At 41.9% G+C, this 25589-nt stretch overlaps 3 protein-coding genes across 7 annotated transcripts in view; all 3 read right to left on the reverse strand.

The window, feature by feature from the left end:
• Positions 1 to 2087, reverse strand: part of GSDME (gasdermin E) — a 101951-nt gene extending 99864 nt beyond the window's left edge. Inside the window, exon 1 of the mRNA XM_082631827.1 lies at positions 1653 to 2087. The gene's annotated coding sequence lies outside the window, so the exon portion shown is untranslated. The remainder of the gene's footprint in view (positions 1 to 1652) is intronic.
• A 4631-nt stretch (positions 2088 to 6718) lies between these two features.
• OSBPL3 (oxysterol binding protein like 3) overlaps positions 6719 to 25589 on the reverse strand; it is a 200992-nt gene continuing 182121 nt past the window's right edge. For all 5 annotated transcript variants that reach the window (XM_082631947.1, XM_082631943.1, XM_082631946.1 and 2 more), the window contains 7 exons: positions 23189 to 23252; positions 19748 to 19826; positions 18175 to 18319; positions 14948 to 15092; positions 11516 to 11642; positions 10083 to 10205; positions 6719 to 7076 (listed from right to left, as the gene is read on the reverse strand). In XM_082631947.1, the coding sequence (XP_082488073.1) occupies positions 6980 to 7076; positions 10083 to 10205; positions 11516 to 11642; positions 14948 to 15092; positions 18175 to 18319; positions 19748 to 19826; positions 23189 to 23252 (780 nt within the window). In that variant the 3' untranslated portion in view covers positions 6719 to 6979. The remainder of the gene's footprint in view (positions 7077 to 10082; positions 10206 to 11515; positions 11643 to 14947; positions 15093 to 18174; positions 18320 to 19747; positions 19827 to 23188; positions 23253 to 25589) is intronic.
• LOC309810144 (uncharacterized protein) overlaps positions 22989 to 25589 on the reverse strand; it is a 184409-nt gene continuing 181808 nt past the window's right edge. The window contains exon 2 of the mRNA XM_082631949.1: positions 22989 to 23048. The gene's annotated coding sequence lies outside the window, so the exon portion shown is untranslated. The remainder of the gene's footprint in view (positions 23049 to 25589) is intronic.

The following is a 25589-nucleotide window of genomic DNA, read 5'->3' on the forward strand; positions in this document are numbered from 1 at the left end:
GTTAAGAGAGTAGATCGTAAGAGTTCTCATCATAAGAAAAAAACATTTTTTTTTCTTTTTTGTATCTATATGAGAAGATGGATGTCAACTAAACTTAGGGTGGTGATCATGTCACAATATATGTAAGTCAATTATGCTGTACATCTTCAGCTTACACAGTGCCATACATCAAACATAAATAAAAAATTTTTTACCACAATAAAAAATTACAAAAAAAAACCTTAGTCTAATCTGATAATTTAGAAAATCTGCTCTGGTAATTCTCAGTCACTTCTGGAGACATGGTGAACCTCTTAGATTTCCCAGGCTTGGCCTCCGTTTCCCTCACTACACTGTGTTTGGATGTATGGGGAGGGGACACTGGAGGTGGAAGCTTATGTGACCCTGCCGCAGAGGTAGAAGAGTGGGGTCCTCGGGCGTGATTCCCTCGGCCCCCTTGGATGCCTGGGCGCTGCCTGCCTCTTCTCCCCACCCTTGTCTCATGGCTCCAGGCTGAGGAAACACCAGGTATTGTGACACATCAAAACATTTCATTGTGACACTGGTTGGGTGGTCTAACTGGCTTGAGTCACCCATGCCTCCTCTCCCCCCTCCCCCAGACTCCCCTGGCCACAAAGCCCTCTCCTTCCTTCACTGGCTCTGTGATTCAGCCCTCCTCTCAGGCCACGTCTGCAGTGTGGTTGAGCCCCGTCACTTCTCCCCTCATCACATGGGCATCCTCTTACCACATCCAAGAGCCCTCTTACGCACTGCAGTTTCTCACTGACCCACTGGCTTCCCAGAAGACTGGAAGCTTCTCAAGGAGGAAGGCCATGTATTGCCCGTGTCTGGGACCATTCCTGGCTCAGTAAATACTTTTCAAAGAAAGCATCCATCACAGCAGCTGCTACTCGCTCCCTGTCTGCAGGCCCTTGTTAAAGCATCAGTCCCCACCCTTTCTGGCACCAGGGACTGGTTTCGTAGAAGACAATTTTTCCACAGACGGTTGAGGGGGGTAATGGTCCAGGTGGTCATGCGAGCAATGGGGAGCGGCAGAGGAAGCTTCCCACGCTCACCTCCTGCTGTGCGGCCGGTTCCTAACAGGCCAAGGAAGGTACTGGTCCGGGACCTGGGGGTTGGGGACCCCTGTGTTAAAGTACCCACGAGTGTCAAGGCCCCTAACTTTACATCTCAAATAAAGCACAAAAGCAATGAGCGAAATGTCATGAAAAGAAACACATAGTTCTTACCAACATGCCATTTTCTAAGTCCTAGAACAATCATGAAATTGAAAGTGGTGTTCCTGCTCTGTGGTGAGCAAATGCTGGTCAACAGACTGTGTGAGGCTGTCTGGGTCTGAACCACCCAGAGGAAGTGTGTAAGTGTGTGTGTGTGTGTGTGTGTATGTGAAACCCCCCAGGACATCAGCCAAATTTGAGAATTGCTGCTTAAGCTGACATGTTTTTCCCAGTCTGATACCTGTTTAAACTATGGCATTTAATAAAGAAAAGAGGCTGCCCTTAACTCATTAAAAGTGTTACAACAGTAATATCATGGAGAACCAGTTTTTAAAAAGCACAGTTAATCATAATTCATCCTTGGTAAAATAACTGGAAGCCAAAATCAATTCTATCCTCTCTAAAAATAATTGGCCCTGAAGCCTATTTACTTACTGAAAATTCATCTGAAAGCTCAGACGTGCAGATGCCGGTGAATGTAAGGTCCAGGTGCTTGTTTCTCTGTTGGCCTGGGGCCTCCTCCTGCATTTCGGGGCCTGTACCCACTTGAGTTCAGTCACCAGGGAGAATGGCAGCCAGAGGAGACCGAGGTTGGGAGATCTCTTCCTGACGCTGGACTGGATTTTCTGGCAGAGGCCAAATGTCCCTCCACTACAGCTCCTGACCAACCTTCCCTCCTCGGAGCTCCAGCTCCTGCGGGGGCGGTTACAACTTCCAGCTGTTGCTGATATGCCTTAATCCTGCTAATAGCCCTGCAAGTAGCCCTTCACTTAAATCTCCTGAGCTATGGAGCTGGATTCGCTTGCCTGCAGGGACTCCAACTAATTAGTCCATAATAAGAAACTCCTGATTGGTGTCAACTAGGACCATGATGTCCTGATTTGCTGGTCACTGATGGACATTATATTAGTGCAGGTATTCCATCAGAATGACTAGAAAATAATACGACTGAGTTCCTAAACTAAAGGCCGAAAACTCGTACCTTCAAATTTCATTGCCTCCTCAAAGTCAACACCTTAGGATGCTTTAATATCTATTCCAATAATGGCCAGCACATTAAAATGGTCTGAGGTTGCCTTTTAAGATTTCCTTTAGTGTTCGTATTATTTGGAATAATGTCAATCCTTCTTTGATGGCAGATTTGATACAGATCAACAGGCAATATCATATACATATGTGGAAATTAGCAATAATTTCACGATGTTTATATGCAAATGTCACTAATTGCACTCAAAATACCTTTTATAGCTTGTTTTTCTCTTCTTTTAAGCCAGGATCCAATCAAGGTTCATGAATTGCTTTTGGTTGTCTCTTTAGTGCTTTGGGGGAGGCAGAGATGTGACCTTATGTGTGTAACTGAGATCCAGTGCGTGCATAACACCATAAATATATGAACTCACTCGAATGGGACTTCAGGGAAGGTTAAGTGTTTGGGGCATTGCAAAGGACACAAGTTGGGTGTGGGAGATGAGTCAGCCATTCCTAAGAGCCATTAAATCAGTGTGACTAATCGGCATTTTCCTTTTTCATGTTAGGACACACAGAAAATAATATTTCCATGGCATGCTGGGTTGAACAGACAGGGCTTCTTTGGGGGCTGTCTGGGGCTCTAGCTGCCTCAGGTCCCCTGTGCCAAAGGCTGGGGGATCTACATTTGTAGTACACCTTGGAAATGTTCACACCAAAAGTATGGTAACTTTTGCCAAAGGTTCCAGGCTTCTTTATGTTCTGGGGTATTTTTTATTTCCAACCCCATCACTTGAGCTAATCTTGTGTGTTTCTCCCTCAGCAAAGTCTCAGCTAGAGTCTTGCTCTGTCCGTTCAGCAGCCACATATGCCCATTAACCTGGAAACACAACGACAGGAGCGGCCTTTTTCCATGTTATTTATTCACAGTCAACGAGGGGGAAAAACAAATTAGTCAGAGCTTTTGGGGGAGGCATAAGGGGATGCGTGGAAGGCTGGGATTTTAAACAGAAAATAATCTTATAAATGGTTAGATGAAAGATTTACAAATATCCATTAAAAAAAATAGTATCCTCTGAGGGTAAGAGAGGAAGATAAAATCATCATGAATCAAATAAATTAACAACTCCTCATCATTGCATTCCTCAAAACCAAAGTCTCTGAAAATGGTTTGCATTTCAGACTGCTGCAATTTGCAGACTTATGTGATGTATATATATCCAACACAGAAAAATAAAGACAAACACTAAGCAACAGATTCATACAATGTAGGGAAAATTGAGCACATGAAAATAGCTATCATTTGGTAGCAAAAATAGAGGTATGACAATGTTAATATCAAAATTAAAGACATTCAAATAAATTATGCCAATACATTGGAACTATTATTCCTAAGATCATAAGAACAACTGCTTATTGCTCCTACTCATAACTAAAAGCTCTGAGGAAATCCTATGATAGCTGGAAGGCATAACTTACAGAGTATGCAGTAGACCTACAACAAGTTTCAACAGCCAAATAAAAACTGTATACTTTATCATTTTTCTTTTAGGGTTGACATTGTTAATAGTAGGATAAGACCACTCATCATAAATCTGGAGAATACAGATGAATAGCACCGCGAAGCCCAAGCCAATGATTTACTGGAAGTAGTTAAAAGTAAAATGTGAAAAGCAGCAGCCCAAATGAAGCAAATATATTTTTTTAAAAGTTGGTTTGTCTACTTTTCTCTCCCAAAGAACCTCACAAGAAGCACAGGAAGCCATGGGGGCTTTCTGGGCATTCCGTGAGGACCTGATACATAACGGACGGTTGTCCTAAAGTGAACTCCACGTGTAGTACCAGAACCAGTCTGGTTTCTGGGAGGTGAATGGCATGGAGGAGCTGCACTGAGACTTTGATTATTGAGTTTGACTCCAGGAAATACCAGCCTAGGCTTTGGGGCCTGGGGAGGGAGTGACCTGCTGCCAGGCTACCCTGGAGACAGTGGCTCCTTCCTGAAGCATGTCCCGCAGCTTCGGATAACTGGCAGGGGGAACAGGAATACTGAAGTGTAACGTGGCTGACTGTACAAGGTCCCATTTCCAAGAACAGCTGTGCAGTTCACCATACATTTGGGATGGGATGATAGGAATAAAATGGAGGTTACAACATGTACCTCAAGTGATGCAGTGATCGGCATTATGCAATCGGGAGATTCAAAATCCAAAGTCAATTCTACCTCAATTCTTCCCAAACAATGCCATGTTTCTGTTTTCTTCATCCTAAGAATATAAAATGTCCTTGAGATACAAATTAGGTGAGAGGATGCTTTTGAGAATAGAGACTGAAGGAAAAAAGAAGCCATTTCCCCCTCAAGGGAATTTGAGGATTATAATAGGATGCATCACCAAGCTGCTTAAATTTCAGAAAAGCCCTTTATAGATGTTGGTACTAATAGACTTTAAAATTTGCATTCATATTCAAATTCAGCCCCACTCTCATCTCAAATAAGATGACTACAAAGGTGATATTTGGTCCCTTGATCCTCGTGATTACAAAATGAAACATAAGATCAACTGAAATAACAGCCTCAGGACAATTAAAGACTTTCCAAAGACTGCATGACAAAGCTACGTCTACTCAGGCTGCATGTTTTCTTTCTGTTTTTGTTTTGAGCCAGCCCCTGGAGCAGGCCTATAACAGTCAGTATTACTCAAGTTCTACATTTACCTTCACACTGTGAAAACTAGATTTGTTTTCCCCTGGAGTACCCTTAAAATCTACAACCTGCTTCTTCCCGTCTGTGAGCAGAATTTAGATACATGCTTGAAAAGAAAAGAACAAAGCACATAACCAAAGAATCTGATTGGGTCAGTTAACTGCTTAGAAATGGAAATGATATTCGAACTGTGTTCATCTTGACGTCTTGATACAATGGAATGGATGAAAGCAATATTTAATGAGTCGTGTATTGTTTTAAAATGCTAGTCACTTGCAGATTCCAAAAGGCTACTGACCCACTTTAAATAACTCTCCATTTTGAAAGTGCAGTACTCTCCAACTAGTTATTTGGTGTGACACTGAAAAATCATGCATTCTTTTTTCCATTATTTATTCTACTTTTCACTCATAGCATTCTCTGAAATTATTTAAATATCTAAAAATGTTTTCTGGAGAAATCTTTTTACCACACCATTTTACTTGATATTACATAAAATCGTCATGGACTTTAGAGGAAAAGGCTTCAAACTTAGGCTTTGGTTTTAAGGTAATCTGGGCAGAAGTTAGAATTGCTTTGATCACACAATTCAACTACTGAACAAATTCTATTATAGTAATTGGAAATAACACATTTAAAAAGGCGAAGTTTCTCCTTTCAGTAGTTATAGTGTGTATTATTCAAGACTGCTGCAAAACTCACAGAAGAGTGATATGAGTAAGAAGGAAGCGTAGGAAAGCGATAAGACACTTAAAGCTTTACCAGGACACAACACAAAGGAAGAACATGAACATCAATTCTCTACATTTGTCTATAAGGCAGGTGGTCAAACTTTTCATACAAGATCTAAAATATGGTGCTTATTGAGAGGTAGAAAATACCAAAACGGTATTTAAGAAAAACATGTTGAATTATTTAAAACAATCAGTTACTTTGCTAAACTTTTGGAAAGTCAAACTGCCATGTTGAATGCACCTATGTTTTACACTAAATTGGGACATTCCATATTCAACAGAGATGTGGTCAAACAGCGGAGGAGGCTAGAGGTGGGGTGGGAAGCAGAAAACAGTTTCTTAACTTGTAATGGATTCAGCTCTCACTAAGGAGAAATTTCCTACTGTCCGCCTGGGATTTCATTTTGACATTTAATTAACAGGGGTTTCTCGGATTATCAACAATTTTTCTGAGTAACGGTACAATTGCATATAAGGCAATGAAACTATAGGGAGGGATGAGTTCGAGTGCTTCCTCTTTGAGAAGCTGCCATATCCATCTTATATAAAAACATACATCCCACTAATCGTATACCATTCCCCCAAGCACTAAAACGCAAATGCAAATATTCTTCAGACTCCAGTACCAGCAGAATTGTTCTGTGTGAGCAATTCAAAAGCTGTCTGAGGCAAAAAGATATCTGAGCTACCAAATTAAACCTGGGTAGTGGGGCTTCCCTGGTGGCGCAGTGGTTGAGAGTCCGCCTGCCTGATGCAGGGGACACGGGTTCGTGCCCCGGTCCGGGAAGATCCCACATGCCGCGGAGCGGCTGGGCCCGTGAGCCATGGCCGCTGAGCCTGCGCATCCGGAGCCTGTGCTCCACAATGGGAGAGGCCACAAAAGTGAGAGGCCCGCGTACCACAAAAAAAACAAAAAAACAAAACAAAACAAAAACCTGGGTAGCTTGCACACAGGTGAGTAACCCTTCGTATTCTTATTTCTTAATGCACCTGGGAAAGATGGATTTTTTTTCCAACATAATTTTATAAGGCATACATTTAATTAGAATTTTCCTAACCTTTGGAAAATTAGTGTTAAAGCTTCTTTTGTAACCCACATGTTAACATTCAATCTTTCATTTTTATTAAATAGTTTATATATAAAAAGAAATATCAAGGTGTTCTACATTCATATAAACAATTGTGATAACATTTGAAATTGTAAAGAAACCTACTGAAGAAAATATATACTTAAATACAACACTAAGCTAAGAAGCACAAGTGATCATTCTAGATGATATTGTTTAAATATACAGACACAGGTTTGTGGCTTCAGAAAGCAAACACGGGAGAAGTACAAAGGTGTATCGCTCTTTCCTCTTTTACCACAAGACAGGATGGTCCAGTTTGGAAAAACCAAGATCTTTCCTAAGTTCCAAGTAGGTGCCACTGCTCACCCAAGAGTCATCGCTGGATTTCCTGTGAAAGTGAAAGAATTTGCTGAAGGCTTGTGACAAGACTGTCATAGTCTCTGTCTCCTTTTCACCCCGTTCCTCCCCCGCCCGTCCTCCCCAGCTTATCACTGGCACCTGCACCCCTGTCCCTGTGGTCCAGTACTGGACCAGCGAGGGAGCAGGAAGCCTGGAAACCGTTTTGCTACTTCTGACTTTGACTTCTCCAACTTAGAGGCTGTGAGAAATGGGTGCTTCTGAGAGAAGTGGGTGAGGGTAGAGTCTGTCGTACAGAAAACAGGGCTGGGATGACAGCCACCACCTGGGGTATGGCCACGTAAAAGTTACAAATCAATCACGTTGTTCAAATCAAGTGATCAATTAACAGTAAAAAGGAAAGGTACTGGAAGGAATTGGAATCACAGCCTGGAGTGAATAGCCTTGGTTCACTATTCTATGCATAGATAATATATTACATAGATCTAAATTCAAAAGGTACCAAAGAGTGGAGAGCTGAATGTTTTCTTCCTACACCCAGCCTCCCAGTTCTCTTCAGAGACAATGATCTTAGCAGCTTCACTCAGAGAAATTCCACGTGTGTGAGCATGCATGCATGCACACTCACACTCCACTCCTCTCCTATTTTTCATTCAATGGTAGCCCTGGATGGTCTCCCACCCCTTGAGTTTTTGATATAACATATATATTACAGATCCTTTTCCATTGTCACAATAAGGTCAGCAAACTACAGCCCAAGGGCCAAATCCAGCCTTCAGCCTATCTCTGTAATACCATTTTACTGGAACACATCATGCCCATTCATTTAAGTATTGTCTATGGCTGCTTGCACATTGCACAGCAGGGTTGAGTCATTACTACTGAGGCCTCATGGCCTGCAAAGCTCACAATATTCACCATTTGCCCTTTGCAGGAGAAGTTTGGTGACTCTGGCAAAAAGGGCTTCCTTTTTTTCTTTTTAAACAGGTGCGTGATAGTCCATTGTGGGGATGGACCATGATTTAATAAGTACCCTACTGGTGGGCCCTGAGGATGTTGTTTTCAACCTCTAGCTATTATAAACAAAACATATGTTATTTTGTATGTGCAAGAGATTAGTTATATTAAAAATTCCTATAAATTGAACTTCTGAGTCAAAGAGTATGCGCACTCGTAATGTGGACTGATACTGTCATATGTTTTAGAAACAAAAGTGAGGAGTGCCTATTTTTCCACATTCGCAGGAACATAGATTTTTATCACAATTGTTTCTCTATTCCAATAAAGGGATGTGTTTCAAATAAATCGATCTGCATATCAGATACTTTACTATGAAACAAAGACGACTATCGCTGCCAGAGCTGTAGTTTCCCCTTGAAATTTCCAGTGATGTTTTCGTGGCTCCTCAGTGAGTGTCAACGGAAACGTCCAAGTCCCCATGCTCCTCTGTCATCTCTGCCAGCGTCTAACTGGAACAGTTCCCGGACTGCTACTGCTGAACAATTCTCACCTTTTCTCACAGTTTTACTTGCCACATCTAATACTCTGATAATTTTACAGACAATCAAAAGTAGAAAGAACTGCAGCTGTGTTCAGTCCTTGTCCATTCCAGACGTAATTCTTACGTGGTTACACTGACAGCCCAGATAACATTTTATATTTCGCATTTACATGTTAGTTCACTTCCCACAGAGATCCACAGACTATGTGAAGTCATTTTTGAGGTTTTTACATCAGATCAAGTTGATAAATCTCCTTATCTAGTTCCTGAGACAGTCTGGTTATCCACAATTTTTAATGATCCTAAAAATACTTTAATGAACCTCTTTAACAGATATTACCAAAATCAACTGATCAGTCTGTTAGTCTATCCATTTACCTATCCCTTGCCTTTATAAAAAAAATAGTAATTTAAGGTGTCTTATTTTTTAAATGTTTAAATGAAGTTATGAATATTCTGGGATAAAACTCTGGCCTACTAATCTTCAATCACTCATATTCTGAGTTTGTGAAATGATCAAAATCCACATCAACTTTAGGGGAAAGGACATAAGACTCTGGGGATAAAACATAACTTGTTGCTATTTTGCTGTTTTGGAAATATATAATTTTATTGATGCAGCTGATAGATTAGTTGCTAAATCCTCCTAAAAGTGTTTCTGTTGCCCATTAAAAAATAATAACAACCAAAAAATCCCTGCAAACAACAACAAAATCCTGAAAAGAAGACTTGGGGGAATAGGTAGGGCAGGAGCTGGCTGCTTTTCTACCTGTGATTGTTCTGTTGCTGATTTTTAAAAAAATGAACAAACTAAAATCCCCTAAAACCATATCAAGCCCTGGCCTGTAGTCAAGAGAGCCAGCCCCAGTCTGGTACATTCCACTGGGTCTTTCCACAGATCACCTATGTCCCCTGGGCCTTCGTTTCTTTGCAGTTAAAATAAAAGAGGGGGTGAAGGGCGGATGATCTCTGACGCCCCTTCTAAATCTTTCAGTCTGTTCTTAACGAGGCCCTCCTAGCAAGCTACTTTTAAAATAATACTAAGTGTTCCAAATTCAAGCCCCAGTATATTGGAACTTCTGCAATTCAAGAATTAGATTACTTGGAAGTTCTAGTTTGGTGAAGAACAGGGTGATAGCTAATTATCTCCATCACTGTGTAGAATCTACCCGTTTGGGGGACCAACCTTAGACAAGGCTTGAATAAGCCGGCCTGGTACTGGGAGCTGGGTTTGGTTGGTCTCGTTGCTTCTCCCACAAGCACTTACTGAGCACCTCTCTGCAAAGTCCTGGGAGAGGCCCTGGGAGAGACCAAGGAACGCAACAAAGGAGGGCTGAGCGGGGCAGCCTGGGGGCAGTGTCCCCACAAAGTCGGGCCTTCACAGAGGAGGGATGTCACCACTCTGAAGCAGGAAAAGGGCTGAGAACACTCTCTTGTGGGGAGAGGACACCCCTGTCTGTTCTCTTCACATCAGAAGCATCAGGCATCGCCAGTGCCTGCCAACAATGACCCACACGACCCCAGCTGCACACATACCTGAAAAACCGAGGCTGGTGCTCCACCTTATTTTCTTCCAAGACCCGCCGCCTTTCTCTCTGCAGCTGTTCAATCCTCTGCTTTTGTATTTCGGCCTCTTCTAAGCTCCCTTCTTCTAGAAACCTGAGGCATTGAGGAAAAAGATAAAGGAATAGGAACACCAAGGAAAGGTAACAATCGTTACTATTAGAACTGCATATGCGCAAGACTGGATATTCAGAATACTCTCCTATACATAAGCCCCCTCCTCAACCCTTAAAACATTATTTGGAGGTAATGAGGGAAAATATTGTGTTCTGAATTGGTGATACAGACATGGTTCAAAAAATTGTATCTATGAAAAGGAATTTGGGGTAAAATCTTGCTCTCTCATTCCCGTCTCCAGTTCTACCTGTTTCCTCCCCATCCCACCGACATTCAGGCCCCCCACCGCAGGTAATCCACCGTTACCGGTTTCTTGTGCATCCTTCTAGAGATTCCTGATTTGTATATAAACACACATTAATATATATTTTTACCCCCCCTCCCTTTTAAGAACATAAACGGAAGCAGGTGACACATACTGTCTATACTTTGGTATCTTGTTTTACTTTTTACTTAACCATATATCTTGGAGCTGATTCTTGGTAGTATACAGAACTTTTCACTTTTCATAGATATATAATATTCAATTGTGTGGATATACCTGCATTTATTTAAACAATTCCCTATTGATAGACACTTGGGATGTTCCCAATTTTTTACTGTTAAAATTAATGCAGCAGTGAAGGACTGTATATATCTGTCATTTTGCACATGTGTTAGTATATCTCTAAGGAGACAGTTCTAGAAGTGGAATTGCTGGGTTAAAGGGTGAGTCTGTAATATATCTATTACCAAACTGTCCTTTATGGGGATTATAGCAATTTACATTTCCACCAGCAATGTTACTGAAGTGCCTCTTCCCCGTAGCCTCAGAGTGAATCAAACTTTTGAGTCTTTGCCATCTGATAGGTAAAGAAATGGTATGACAGCGTGGTTTTAAAATTTTGTGGGTTTTTTTGAGTAAGACTGAGCAGCTTTTCATATGTTTAAGGGCTACCTGCATTTCCTATTTTGTGAACTGTTCATTTCCCTATGTCTATTTTTTTTTTTAATGGATTGATCTTGATTTCTAGAACCAATTCATGAAGTGAGCTGCAAGTATAGATTTCTCAGTCGCTAATCTTTTGACTCTGGGTATACATTTTATTTACTTTATCATGAAGAAGGGTGCTGGGTTTTTTAAAAATAAAGTCAAATTCTATCAATTTTATTTTATTTTTTGCCTTCTTGGTTTTGAGTCTTAATTAGAAAGGCCTCTTAGGCTCCTTTGGTGGCCTGGGAGACGTTACCAAGACTTTTTACAAAGAGTTTCACATCTCTGGAGATAAAGATCTGAAAAAAATCCTTACCTTTGGTCTGGCCTGAATCGAGTGTCAGTAGGTGGTAATAAAGACTTTAACAATGGATCCATTTCATTTAATTCCAGTGCAAACTGTGTGAAGCCATAATATTGCTCATAGCCTTTTGGCATGGGATCTAAAAGAAAAAGAAATCATTCATCTCTGACTTGCATTGCATTCACATCACATCTTAATTCCTTCACCTTTTTCATCTCAGACCAGCTACAATTTTTCTCTCTCAGCTCTAAACCCTTCCATTTCTATTAAAATATTCTGGCTCACAAAGAGGTGCTGAATTTTTCTCTATAAATTTTCTTCTCTATAAGCTTCCTTCTACCTACAAGCATAAGGTCTTCTTTGTGTGGTCCTATAGCAAATATATTAAATACCAAGAAGTTTCTATAGAATTTAAGTTATAAAAATAATTTGTTACTAAAATAAACATGTTAAAAAGAACTCTAGGTCCATTTTTCCTGACTAACAAGACTTTCACTCTAGAGAATCAGTTTTTCATTTAAGAGATGTCAAATTCTCCTGAAACTCTGTCTAGTACCTAGAATAGTGTTGGACCCATACCAAGAGGTCAATAAATATTATTCTTTACTTCCAGTCCTGCTCTTCTTTTCACCAATACTTGGCCCCTCCAAATCTTACATATTTTAATTTTAAACCACCTCAGCAGAAGCCAGGAATAGAGATGGGATTATAATGGCAGAAACACTGCCAGCTGGAACCAAAGGGGACAGAGAAAATGGGACTGAATGAAGCAAGGCTGCTGGACTACTGTTATTTTACAGATGGAACCAGAGAGCTACGCAGCTGGAAACATGCATTGCCTTCAAGAAAAGGGAGGAATTCTCTGAAGGTGATTCAGAGATCATCAGGCTGCCACTCCCACCACAGGCCCAGACTACACAGATTCAGGGGGCAAGGCTGCCTCTACCGCTCAAATGGCCCGGCCGCTGTGCAGCTTCAACAAGCCCGGCTGCCACCACCCAGAGCCTTGGGGGGCTTGGGAGCCAGGCAAAGTCCCAGTGGTCCCAGAGGGTGGGGCATCGAGCCAATGAGGATGATCTCCAGTTTTTAGATCAACAGCATTTGCCGTGCTAGGTCTTGGACTCACTTAGGACCTGTCATCCCTTTCTTCTTTCCTCTTTCTCCCTTTGGAATGGGAATGTCTATCCTATGCCCATCCCACCACTGTGTTTTGGAAGCACATTTTGGTTTCACAGACTCACAGCTGGAGAGGATGAATCATACCTCAAATCTCACCCGTACCTGATTTAGATGATATTTGGATGAGACTTTGGACTTTAGAGTTGATGCAGGAATGAGTCAAGACTTCTGGGGCTGCTGGGGTGGAATACACACATTTTGCACGTAAGAAGGACATGATTTTGGGAGGCCAGGGGCAGAATGTTATGGACTGGATGTTTATGTTCTCTCAAAATTCATATGTTAAAGCCCCACCCCCAGAGTGCTGTCTTTGGAGATGAGGCCTCTGGAGTAACGAAGGTTAAACGGGGTCAGAAGGGTCGGCCCTGATCTGGCAGCCAAGCCACGAAGAAGACTCCCACCAGAATGCGAATGTGCCAGCACCCAGCCTCCAGAACTGTGAGCAAATGAATTTCTGCTGTTTAAGCCACCCAGTCTGTGGTGTTTGTTACAGCAGCCCCAGCAGATTAATGCAGGCATATTGCCCTAACTTTAATTGTTAACTTTAATTTAATTGTTAAGTGCATAGCACATATCCTAATGCTTTAAGCCATTATGAAGGTTTGACTTCCTTCCCCCTTTTCCCCCCAGCTGCTTCAAGCACTTAGCATCACTGTACACTCCCCAGGGGATGAATCCAGCTAAAAGTCAAGCTAAAAATACCCAAATTTACGTATTGGATAAATCAAATGTAGACTAAGCCAATCCACTCGTAGCCTTAGCTCTAGCTGTCCAAATATATAAATGCTTTCCACGACTTTTCTGAAGATCCATTTTCTGAAGATTCAGAAGTCCACTTTGTCTAATTCTAATTCTCTGGGGATCCTAAGCATAAAAATAATAGCAAACTTCCTACTATGCCTTCAAAAATCCAGCCCAGTCTCCCAATCACCAGAGTGGAGACAGTGGTTTTTCTTGCAGACAGGCCAGTGATGCTCACAGCCAAGGCAGAGACATAAAGTCAATGAATAACAACAGCAGCAACAAGAATAACAGCTTACACACTGTTGTCAAGGTACTACTTTAACACCCAGAGCTGATGGTAGTTCTCATCTGTGATACCTTCTTTAAGCAAAGGAGAGCAAGGGTCTCATTCATAAAATGCCATGCGTGCCCCTGAACCTCTGAAGCTAGGAAGGCGGCCATGGTGCCAAGTCATTCTAGCTTCGTGGCAACCTCTGCGACGGTGGAAGATGTGGCTGCTACCCATTGAAAGAGACATTTTTGCTCGCCCACTCTACAGTCATCTCCCTTTCTTACTTGCTAATAGCAAACTCATCTGTTTGGGTGTCACTGTACACTCCCTAGGGGATGAATCTAAACTCATCTGAATCTCTCCTGCCGACCCAGTTGCCCAGGATCGGTTAAGGGATGGGTTTGGACCCACTTCAGGTTGATGAGATATGAAGACACATTTACTGCAAGATCCTAGGAAATATTTCATTCCTGAGAAAAGACAGTTACAACTGAAGAAAGCTCTTCTGTCCTCCCTTCTCCCCTGCTTAGTGAGCTGTCACAGGGGGATAAGATATTGAATCGAGGCAACCATTTTGCATCCATGGGAAGAAACACCACCACCATATTGGAAGTGGCAGATGGGCCCTCAATGACCTGTGTTCTTGACACAGGTAACCTGCCTGTGTAACAACCCTGGGGCCACCCCCTGCCATTTGTTGTTAAGTGCATAGCACATATCCTAATGCTTTAAGCCATTATAAAGGTTTGACTTCCTTCCCCCTTTTCCCCTCAGCTGCTTCAAGCACTTAGTATCCTTCTAGAATTACAGGAGAGACTGGAGTGGCTTATGGTATTGGGAGAGTCTAGGGGACCCCTAACTCTTGTAGGTCATTCTACTTTTCCAGTAAGAATTTTCCCTGTATCTTTGCTCTAGAATGACTTCTTGTACCTCACTGATACTCTTTCACAGTGCCCAGTATAGGCGAAGGAATGATGTGTGTTGACTGGAAGGCAGAGTGACCACAGATTAGCAATGGCTTTGTTCTGGAATTAAGAACCCAGGACCTATCAACCCAACAGAGGTGTTGTTAAGCTTGAGGATGAGTCTGAGATATAACTAGGTGAATGAAAGATGGGCCAGTAGCTCCAACATAATTCAAAGCAGGTAGAGGCTAGATACACCGAATGGACACTGACGCCCACCCATGTGCGGTTCCTCTGGCCACGTCCCGCCTCCTTTTGCTTGGGGCTGATTAACCAGATACTAACTTGCTCTCCAGATACAAGTGGATGAGGAGGAACCACCGCAGTAGATGCTCTCATGCCATTTCCCAAATAGCCGATGCACTGCTTTTCCACTCTTGTCAAATACTGTACCTTCAATCTCATGGGCATTAGTGCTCCAGTATTTTGCCTAGGAGTCAAATGAGAGTCATCTGTTTAGTGTTTTGGGGTCAATTTATTACAGATATTAAGAGGAAACAAAAGAGGAGAGAAAAAGTACCATAAGAATGATTCTATGCTACATATGGTTTGCTGGTTCTGTTTTTTTTTTATCATACTTTTAATTATTTAATGAAAAGTAAAAAGCTAGCACTTTACAGTTTGTAACTCAACCACCAACATTTGTGTAAGACAATTTTTTTCGACTTTCACTACATGCATAGTAGAAAGGAAAGGCTCAGTTCTCACACATCCACCAAGCAGGGGCTGGCCCTTAGCACTCCCTCCGGAACAGCTATTTCCTGGCTGTCACTGTGGCTCTGACTACTGCAGTTTAAAAGAAATGTAACTCATGTAATTTTTTCTCTGAAGGAACTAGACAATTCTTCGTAAACCAACGAATTTTTTTTTTTTTTTTTTTTTTTTGCGGTACGCGGGCCTCTCACTGGTGTGGCCTCTCCCATTGCGGAGCACAGGCTCCGGACGTGCAGGCTCAGCGGCCATGGCTTACGGGCCCAGCGGCTCCGCGGCATGAACCCGTGTCCCCTGCCTCGGCAGGCGGACCCTCAACCACTGCGACACCAGGGAAGCCCACCAACGAATTTTTTTAACCAAGCTTGTAAACCCATCAATTTTCAGTTCCTCCTATTAGTTTCCGCCCCCCACCCCCGACCAGATCTGTTCACCTAACTTACAGGAACCTTATACAACCCGTATTCCCACTATGAATTGGTCCTGTTCTGAGACCAACTCATTTTGGCTCAGCCTTGTGCGTTTTACATATACAGTACCACACTGAAGCCAGCAGAGGGAGCTCTAACTCCCTAGTGTTGATTTTTTAAATTCTCCCAATTACCTGGCTGCCCTAAAAATCTCTGCAAAAGACCAGAAGGCATTACTCCATAAATCAAAAAATCCTACTACTATTTTCAGCCAAAACAGAATCCACATTTGGAAACCAATAAAGTTGAGTGACATTTCCAGGCCATATCTGGTAGACTGGCTTCCCCATGCCGACCAAGTCTGTGGTAAAAACAGGAGCAAGGGCAGAGTACAGCAGTACCCCAGAGCTGAATCGGAAAGGTAACAGTGAGTTCTCTAGTCAGGTAAAGATGGGGGACAGGGAGACAAACACTGCCCAGGCTCTTCAGTTTATCCTAAAGCAGGAGTCAGACTTCCTCTTTAGAGATATTTGCCAACAAGTCCAATGATGGGAAGCCACAGAGGGAGGCAGTCATGTTCCACAGGCAACGGCTGCCTCTGCTTTCAGATTCTCTTTCAACATCAGAGGCACGTCCAGTGTTCTAATTCTGTTCATCTCTCATCGCTATGAAAATTTGTTCCCTGGTCCTCAGTGGACGAGCACCAAGTGGTTGGTAGAAATGGGAGTGGAGCACGCTTCCTTGGGGAAAATTCTGAGAACAAGGCAGCTCTCACCTGGATTATCTATCTATCTATCTATCTGTCTGTCTATTTACCTATGTATCTATCTCCCAGTTATATATGTCCCTGCCCCAGGTTGCCTTTGCTTCTTTTTGTAGAGAGCTTAGATGAAGCTTTCACGGCAGGGTCATTTGTATTTTACGCCAAATCACTACCAGCTTTATGTCTGTCTACAACCCAGTGTGACTTATAGGATGTAATAAGGATCCCCGCCACCTCTCCACAATGTCCCCCACCCGCTACAAGTGGTGCAGAGAGGTACCGTGTGAAATTCCACAGTTAGAACCTCATCTTTTGGCTTATGATTTTGATCTTAATTAAATGCAAGTATTCCTTGAGGAGGGTAGCACTTGAAGGCCATTTTGTAACATGAGAATTTTAAGGACATGAGGAAATTTCAGGAGGAAGAGAAGTTGGGGAGAGGGCTCAAGTCAAGGAATTTGGAAAGCTGGAAAGGTAAGCAGACTATTCCAGGCTCTCTGCCCCAGGAGAATCTGTGAATGTCCATGAGCCTCTGCTGTGTGCCGGGCACCACTGCCAGGCATTGGCCACAGCAGTGGGCAAGACAGACCAGGCTTCTGCTTTTCTGGAGTCAGGAATGGCAAGGAGGGTGTGGGGAACAGAAAAGAAGCAAGTAAAGTAACAGCGAGCAAGCTACCTGCAGATGGTAATGAACACTTTGAAGAAAATGGAGTATGATAGAGGGTGACTAACAAGGTGGATGGAAGGATCTGGGGAGAGGGGCCCGAGCAGAAGGAAATGGAGAGAGAAAAAGAAGGACAGTGCAGCTCGAGGATGGTGAGCAAGAAAGGGAACAAGGGGTGGCAGGAGTTGAGGTTGGAGAGGAATGAGGGTGGTGTGTGTGTGTGTGTGTGTGTGTGAGTGAGGGGTGGTGGGGGTGAGGAGTGCAGACTCTGTAGGGTCTCATGGGCCATTGGAAGGATGCAGGCTTCTGCTCTGAGAAAGATGGAAATTGTCAGAGAATTTTGGTCAAAAATGGCATGACTTGCATTTTTAAAAATTGTGGTTAAACATATATAACATAATATTTATTGTTTTAACCATTTCTAAGTGTATAATGGAGTGGCTTTAAGTACATTCACAATGTTGTGTAACCACTGCCTTATTATCTCCAGAACTTTTCATCTTCCCAAACTGAAACTCTATACCCATTAAGTAATGACTTCCCATTCCCTCCAGTCCCCAGCCCTTGGCAACCACCATTCTACTTTGTCTTTATGGATTTGGCTGCTCCAGGTACCTTATATAAATGGAATCATATCTGTCCTTTTGTGTCTGGCTTATTTCACTTAGCATAATGTGTTCAAGGCTCATCCGTACTGTAACATGATGACATGTTTCAACAGGGTCCCTCTGGCTGCCACACTGAAGACAGACCATAGGGGAGTAAAGGTGGAAGGAAGGAGGCCAGGAGGGGCCATGGCCCTGGTCCAGGTGAGAGAGGTGGGGCTGGGACCAGGGAGCACCTGGCATTGCTTGTCTACTGGAACAAAAGTGAAGGTGACAAACTTCCCAAGACACCCTGTGCCCTGAGGCCCAGCTCTGCTGAGGCCTGTCCAGCGCCACAGCTCACAGGCCACCCAGGTTACCTTTATAAAGTTCACTTTGCAGTGGCAGGAATCATCATTCAGGTTCTTGATAACAATCTCTCCATAGTGCTCGATCCACCTCTGCCCACTTAAGATGTTATGGATGCAAGAGGTCACTTTGTTCCACTCAAAATGATCTCCAAAACTAAAGGAAGAAGAAGTGAAAGTAACAACTACCAGAGCAGCCAGCAGCAAATGCAAACAAGCACTGCTATTTAAAAAACAAGTCCTGTAATGAATTACTCATTCCTTCATTAATGGAACCAACACCGATTGAGCCGTGCTGGGCAGTCTAAGAGCTTTCACCCTCTCAGGAGGCTGGGAGGTGGGTGAAGGTCAGACCCTGGAGGCTGCCAGAGGCTCCACTAGAAGCTGGGGGTCTCCTGGAACTACCCACTCTGTCCTTTGCCAGAGGAGATGTGTCGAAAGTCACCAAACTATGAAAGGAGAGTGGCAAGGGGAGGGTAGAGGGGTTTTCCACAGTGTGCTCTCTACACACATACATATATGTGCACACACATGAATGTGTACATACAGGCACACACATGCACATATATACTTATGTATATACACGTGTAGGTGTGTATATTTAGGGACATATGTATACAGGCAGATCTCGCTTTATTGTGTTCTTTACAAGTTGAAGGTCTGTGGCAACCCTGTGTAGAGCAAGTCTATTGGCAGCATTTTTCCAACAGCATTTGCTCCCTTCATGTCTGTGAAGTATATAAAACATAACTTTCATAAGCAATGGGAAACCAAAAATTTCATGTGGCTCACTATATTGTAATATTTGCTTTATTGCAGTGGTCTAGAACCAAACCCGCAATATCTCTGAGGTGTGTCTGTATACATACACACACACATATATGTTTTACACATTAATCTTAAGATACATATATCTTAAACCTTTTACAATGAGAAGGTATTCAGATATGACTTATGGAGTTAAATAATAATTATGAGGATAATGGTAACAAGACCAAACACTTAAATGACACGTAATATGTGCCAATTACTATTTTAAGTGCTTTCCGTAACTGCTTAACCTTCACAACAGTCTTATGAAGTAGATGGTTCATTATCCCTGTTTCATAGATGAGAGAACTGGTGATCAGAAAGGTTAAGTAACCTGCCCAAGGATTTGCAACTAGTAAGTAGTGGTGTGAGCACATGAGTCCCAGTAGCCCAGTTCCAGAGGCCATAATGATTACCATTTTGCTTTATGAATAAGTATCAATAATCCCTGAAGATCAAGGCCATAGCTTTCTTAAAAAAATTTTTTGACAGTGAGGCAGGACAACAGTGCTAAAGAAATATTATCATTCTTAATTGTGTTAGAAAGTAGAAATGTATTTTTTAAAGCCCCTACTCGGGAACTTTGCTGTCTAGGAAGCATTTCCATTAGAGAGAACAAAAATGTGAGACTGTCAAAATGAAGAACATTTGAAGCTACTGTCAAACACATTAACAGAAAAAAACACACTCAGCACCACGGGGGACAATGGGCATCCTGTTCCTAAACCTTGGCCCTAAATTCTATAAAGTTCCTAACCATAGAAGGAGAACTTACGCTGGCAGAGTCACATGGGTTGTGCCAATGGGAACAATTTCCATGGATTTGCCCCAGAATTTGTTCTTCCATCTCATGTCTGAAATGAAATAATACCAAATATTACATATTTAGCAGGAGAGCTAGGTAGATCAAAGCGTTCTTAGACTGGATAAATGATCAATCACAATATAGGACAATCTCTTCATAATAAAATTCATTATTATTCAATATAAGTAGCAACTGAGTATCTGGAACAGAATCAGAGAAACTAAAATTATAAAGTCCCTCCCTTGGAAGAACTCACAGTGGGAAAGGCATACAGAAGTGAAAACAAGTAAGGCCCCCCAGAGAGGCACGGGCCATAACTGGGTATGTTGTAAGGTGAAATGGAACCAGAGAAGGAAAGCCCAACATGCTTGGGGAAGGCATCAGAAGAGGCTTGTCTAAAGGGGCCGCTTAAACTGGGCTTGAAGAATAAACAGTTCACTAGGTAGAGAAAAAGCAGTTTAAGGCAGAAGACATGAGAAGACACGAGAGAACAGGGTGTGGTTCTGTCCTCTGGGTCTCAGACTGTTTAGAGAGAAGAGTAGAAAAACAGCTTGAGTGCAAAAAACAGCAGGCTCTACAAGCTTGGCTAAGAAGTCTGATTTGGGTGCACTGGGGGAAATAAGGTTTTGTTTAGACAGAGAATTGATGTGATGAGATACAGACTTTGCCAACATAATTGGCAGCAGTATGGAGAATGGAACAGGAACAGGAGAGATGAGAAGCAGGTGACCTGTATGCTCAAGGGATAAATGAGGATGAAGTGAACCAGGACAGGGGCGGTAGGGATGGAGTAGAAGGGAATGATCCTGGAACCATTAAAGAAGCAGAGATAAAACTGGGTGACAAATTAGATGCAGATTGTGAAAGACGGGGAGAATTTGTGGATGACCTCAGATTCTTCCAACTTGCATGAATGGTAGTGCCATCAGGGAGACAGGGAATAGAAGAAGAAGGGCAGAGGCAGACGATCCCTCTGGCTGCTGGGTGACAATACACAGACCATAGGGGAGCAAAGGTGAATGCAGGGAGGACAGTAGGGGGTCATGGCTGTGGTCCAGGAGAGAGGTGGGCTGGGACCAGGAAGCTCCTGGGCACATATTACATGATTCTATTTATATGACATGTCCAGACTAGGCAAACCCATAGGGACAGAAAGAATATCAGTGGTTGCCTAAGGATGGAAGAGCTTGACAGAAATTGGAAGGCGGGGGGGTGGGGGTGGGGAGCCATTAAAAGGTGGGAAAAGAGGTTTCTTTTTGGAGTGATGAAAATGTTCTAAAATTGATTGTAGTGATGATCGTACAGCTCTGTGAATATATGAAAAACCACTGACTTGTACCTTTTAATTAGGTGAGTTGTATAGCATATGAATTATATCTCAATAAGCTATTACCCCCCAAAAGATAATTGGTTGTTTAAAGCAAATTAGTAACAATGTATGACAGGGTTTATAACATATGTAAGTAAAATGTTTGTCCACAATAGCAAAGGTTGGGGAAGGGGAAATAGAAGTACACTTTTGTAAGCTTCCTTTGCTATATGTTAAGTAGCATAATATCACTTGAAAAGAGACTGTGATATGTTAAAGATATACAATATGAATCTTAAAGTAACAACTAAAAAATGAAACAAAGAAGTACAGCTAATAAGGCAACAAAGGATATACAATGGAATCACAGAAAATAATTAATCCAAAAGAACGTAAAAAAAGAAGAAAAGAGGAACAAAGAACAGATGCAACAAACAGAAAACAAATAACAAGAGGCCGGATTTAAATCCAACTATGTTGATAATCACAATAAATGTAAGTGATCTAAACAACCTAATCAAAAGGCAGAAAAATGTCAAAGTGGATTAAAAAAAGCAAGATTTGGCAGTCGTGGGCTTATGGAGACATGGGATTGCCCAGGAAGAAGCTAATGAAGAAGAAGCAAAGGGAGTGGAGGAGAAAACTCTGACTGATGTAAGGAGCACACAGGACGTACTTGAAGAAGACCCCTCCCATTACCTAATACCTAACTTAAAAAAAAAATAATAAAGTGCTAACAAGGTCAATGACACAGCAGTTAGGAGGTTAGAGATCTTATGGGAATTATTTCCAGAGGGTTTCGGTGAAAGAGAAGTCTCCAGTCAAGCTTCAATTTTAAACTTTAGTAGCAAAGACTCAGAAAGGAAACCATGGTACTTGTAACCTAAACTGGTAATATTGCGTCCAGAGAGAGAAACTGGATGGCTACGAACTGGAATGGGGGAAGGAAATTTTTTCACAAAATACTCTTTCTTATCTTTTAAATTTTATAGATGCATTAAAAAAAGGCAGTGTGGGGCTTCCCTGGTGGCGCAGTGGTTGAGAGTCCGCCTGCCGATGCAGGTGTCACGGGTTCGTGCCCTGGTCCGGGAAGAATCCCACATGCCGCTGAGCGGCTAGGCCTGTGAGCCGTGGCCGCTGAGCCTGCGCGTCCTGAGCCTGTGCTCCACAACGGGAGAGGCCACAACAGTGAGAGGCCCGCGTACCGCAAAAAAAAAAAAAAAAAAAAGGCAGTGTGGCAAATCAGGTGTTAACCAGTTAGCAGAGAAAAATCTTTTAAAAAACTGACATGTAAAACAAAAATAAATTTAAAAATAAATAAATAAATAAATAAATAAACTGACGTGCTCATTGTTCAAAAACCTGGGATGCTCAAATTTTCTTTCTATAGCACCTTCTGATTTTGGAATAAATAATTTAACAAAATTAATTAATCCATTTAGGAAATATTTGCAGCCTTATTTATTCTTCAGAGCAAGCCATCCCTTCCCAAATTCAAAATATAATGAACTGAATACAGGAACAACCCCAAACTGAAAAAAAGTCAGCAACGTAAAATTTCAGAAATAAAATTTAAAGCTTTCAAAGGCAAAAGAACCCTCTGCTGTCTAGAATCTGATAAATAACTGTAAATATTTAATGTCTTGAAATACATGAGGCATTTCAAATGGCCATGGAATGCACCATGGAATGCGATAAAGGAAAAATTATAGCAATAAACAATGGTGGTGGCCCAGACAAAGACTGAGGATTTTTAAGGAAGAGAACAACTAAATTATCCTCCAGAATCTTGAATTATGAAGTCGACAAATGGCAGTTATTATTCAGAGGTGAGAGGCAAGAACATCAAGTGGTACAGTTTCTTCCAATAAGGCCCAAGTCCAGGGCCCACTTTTTTTTTTTTTTTTTTTGGTGGTACGTGGGCCTCTCACTGTTGTGGCCTCTCCCGTTGCGGAGCACAGACTCCGGACGCGCAGGCCCAGCAGCCACGGCTCACGGGCAGGGCCCACTTTTGATCTTAACAAGCATTTACAGTAGTTCCTGAATAAAATAAATTATACCATTACACAAAATGACAGAAGTCAAATATATGAGCACATTACCTTGCCAGAAAACAAAATTTCCAGACTCAGCGTGACATGCAGAAATAGGTGGATGGTGGCTGACCTGATGGAAACAAAGGCGAAAAAACAAAAAATTAACTTTTGTGTCTCATGAAATCCATTCTTTCTCCCTTGCACTGAGATGTAATAAAATTGCAGCGTCTTAACTGAATGGAAACTTGTTTAGTTTCCCTTCAATAAGTCTGTCCTCAGGAGGGTGCTCCTGACATAGTCAGCTCTGTCTTGCTCAAATTTGTCAGGAAATCCCTGTGAATGGAAGCCTCCAGAAGCCTGGGGAAAAAGCAGCCAAGTGATGAGTGATGAGGGTAGAGACGTGTTTTGAAAGACATGAAAACAAAAGCAGAGATGCAAGCGCTGCCCACTTATAAATCATCTAATCTGACATTAGCTACCAAGGTCAAAATCAGTGCTATTCTGAAAGTACCCACAAATGTTTTAATTAAGATGTCAAGTAGTAGAACCTTTTAAATGTTACGTAAATATTCCTAAGCAACACACAAATGCTCTTTGGCTCAGCAGATTTTACTCTTTTGAAAACTCTGCATCACATAGTCCAGCCACTTTTTAAATCACTGATGAGAAGACGAATCCAAGATAGTTTTTTTTTAAAAAGAATGTTTTTATAAAAAAAAAAGAGCTAAACAATTATGGAAGAAATGTTAGTCAACTGCTAAGAAAAAATTTTTGTTCATTCTTTGTTCATAAAAATATCTTGAGTAAATATGCAATTACATTCTAGAAAAGAGAGTCCCGTGTAACAGAGACAGTAGCTCATTTCCCTGCCTTTTATCACTGAGGCCATTACTTCTGCTTTATTCACTAATGAAGAAGCTAAAGAGAAAATGACTCCTCAGTTAATTTCCTCATTATCTCAGTAACATGCAAGGCACGAGAGCAGTATATGTGCTGTTATCATAATTCGGTATTAGTAAAACCAGAGGAATGCTGCTAGTGGCGTTTACAGAAATTTCTCTGACTTAGCTGGTTCTTAGCAAAGGTATCTTACACTTAGGGCATTTGGGCCAAAGCCATCATATTACACATGAAGAGGCTGAAACTAGAAAGACTAAGTAACAGTAATGTTTCCCAAACACACTGATAGGGAAGAAGTAGAGGTGAAACCCAGCATTTTTGGTTTACAGATGGTTTTCAAAAAAGTTTCACACACAAAAGATCCTTAAGCAGCCACACCCTGTTTTCAAACATATTTTATGAAGAACTCAATATACTCAGAGCCCGGTTTGAGGTGAACAGGTGTGGCAGGAAGTGGGGATGACCAATCCACAACCACTCGCCTTGCTCTGGACCCTGGACTGCAGTGAACACGGAACAGTTTAAGAACCACTTCTGTGGCCCTCCTCCAGGTGGAGAACGGCAGGGACAGGATAATCGTGAGTCACGCCACACACACGTTCAACTGATGAGAGTGCAATGGTACCAGCCTGGATCGGAGAAAAGTAGGGACAAAGATGCCAACAGGGCAGGCATCTTTCAGGTCTTGATGAACATAAATCCCAGATCCAATATGAGGTGGGAAGTGCACATTTACCGTCCCTTGATGGTCTTAATTCTCAGAGGCCTCTTGAGAATGTGAGCCCCCTCCCCGTGCCTATGGGCTTTTCAGCTCAAACACTGACTTAGAAACCTCACTCCTAAAATGCAACTCTCTGCTTTCCTTCATTGTCTTCTTTTTCAACCCAACCCCCTGAAGATACTTTATATCACAAACCGCTACACCCCTGTTTTCCCTTCTTTTCCCACTAGCTCTCAACAAAAACAGTGGAGTTAACTTTTAAACCTCAGGATCATATAAAACTAAACTAGGGCAACACAATACCAACCCCTCACTTCTTCACTCAACCTGCCCTATCCACCCCCCAGTGGAGGGGAGAGGAGCTATGGAATGTTCCCCTGCCCCATAATGTAGGCATGTTTTAAAGTAGATTATTATAAAGTAGATCATATTCATTCCCACAGAAATTATGTAGTAAAAAATGTAAAGATCACAGCCTTTATCAAGAATTTGGCATTTTATAAGTCTGGCTAAATATAAACATCAAAGCAAAATACAATATATAAAAACTATAAACTCTTCTGTAATAATTTAAAATCCCATAACACAAGGATAAATATACTGTCCATATGAATTATAAAATAAAGCCTATCATACCATAAAGTATACATATGTCCCATAAAATGCTAATTTGACCTTTTAAAATGATTGTGTCAGGTTAATGAATCAATGCTTAACAAAGTGCCTTTAGATGGGGTCCAAGGGATGTTTTCTGAATGCATTAGTCTCAACATTGAAATATCAGTGATTTCGCTTCTTTCTTTCTGGCTTAAAAAGGCCTTTGGGAGTGATTTATTTGGTGCACAT

Source organism: Mesoplodon mirus (genome assembly GCF_964341445.2).
Source record: "Mesoplodon mirus genome assembly, chromosome: 9".
Classification (NCBI taxonomy): Eukaryota; Metazoa; Chordata; class Mammalia; order Artiodactyla; family Ziphiidae; genus Mesoplodon; species Mesoplodon mirus.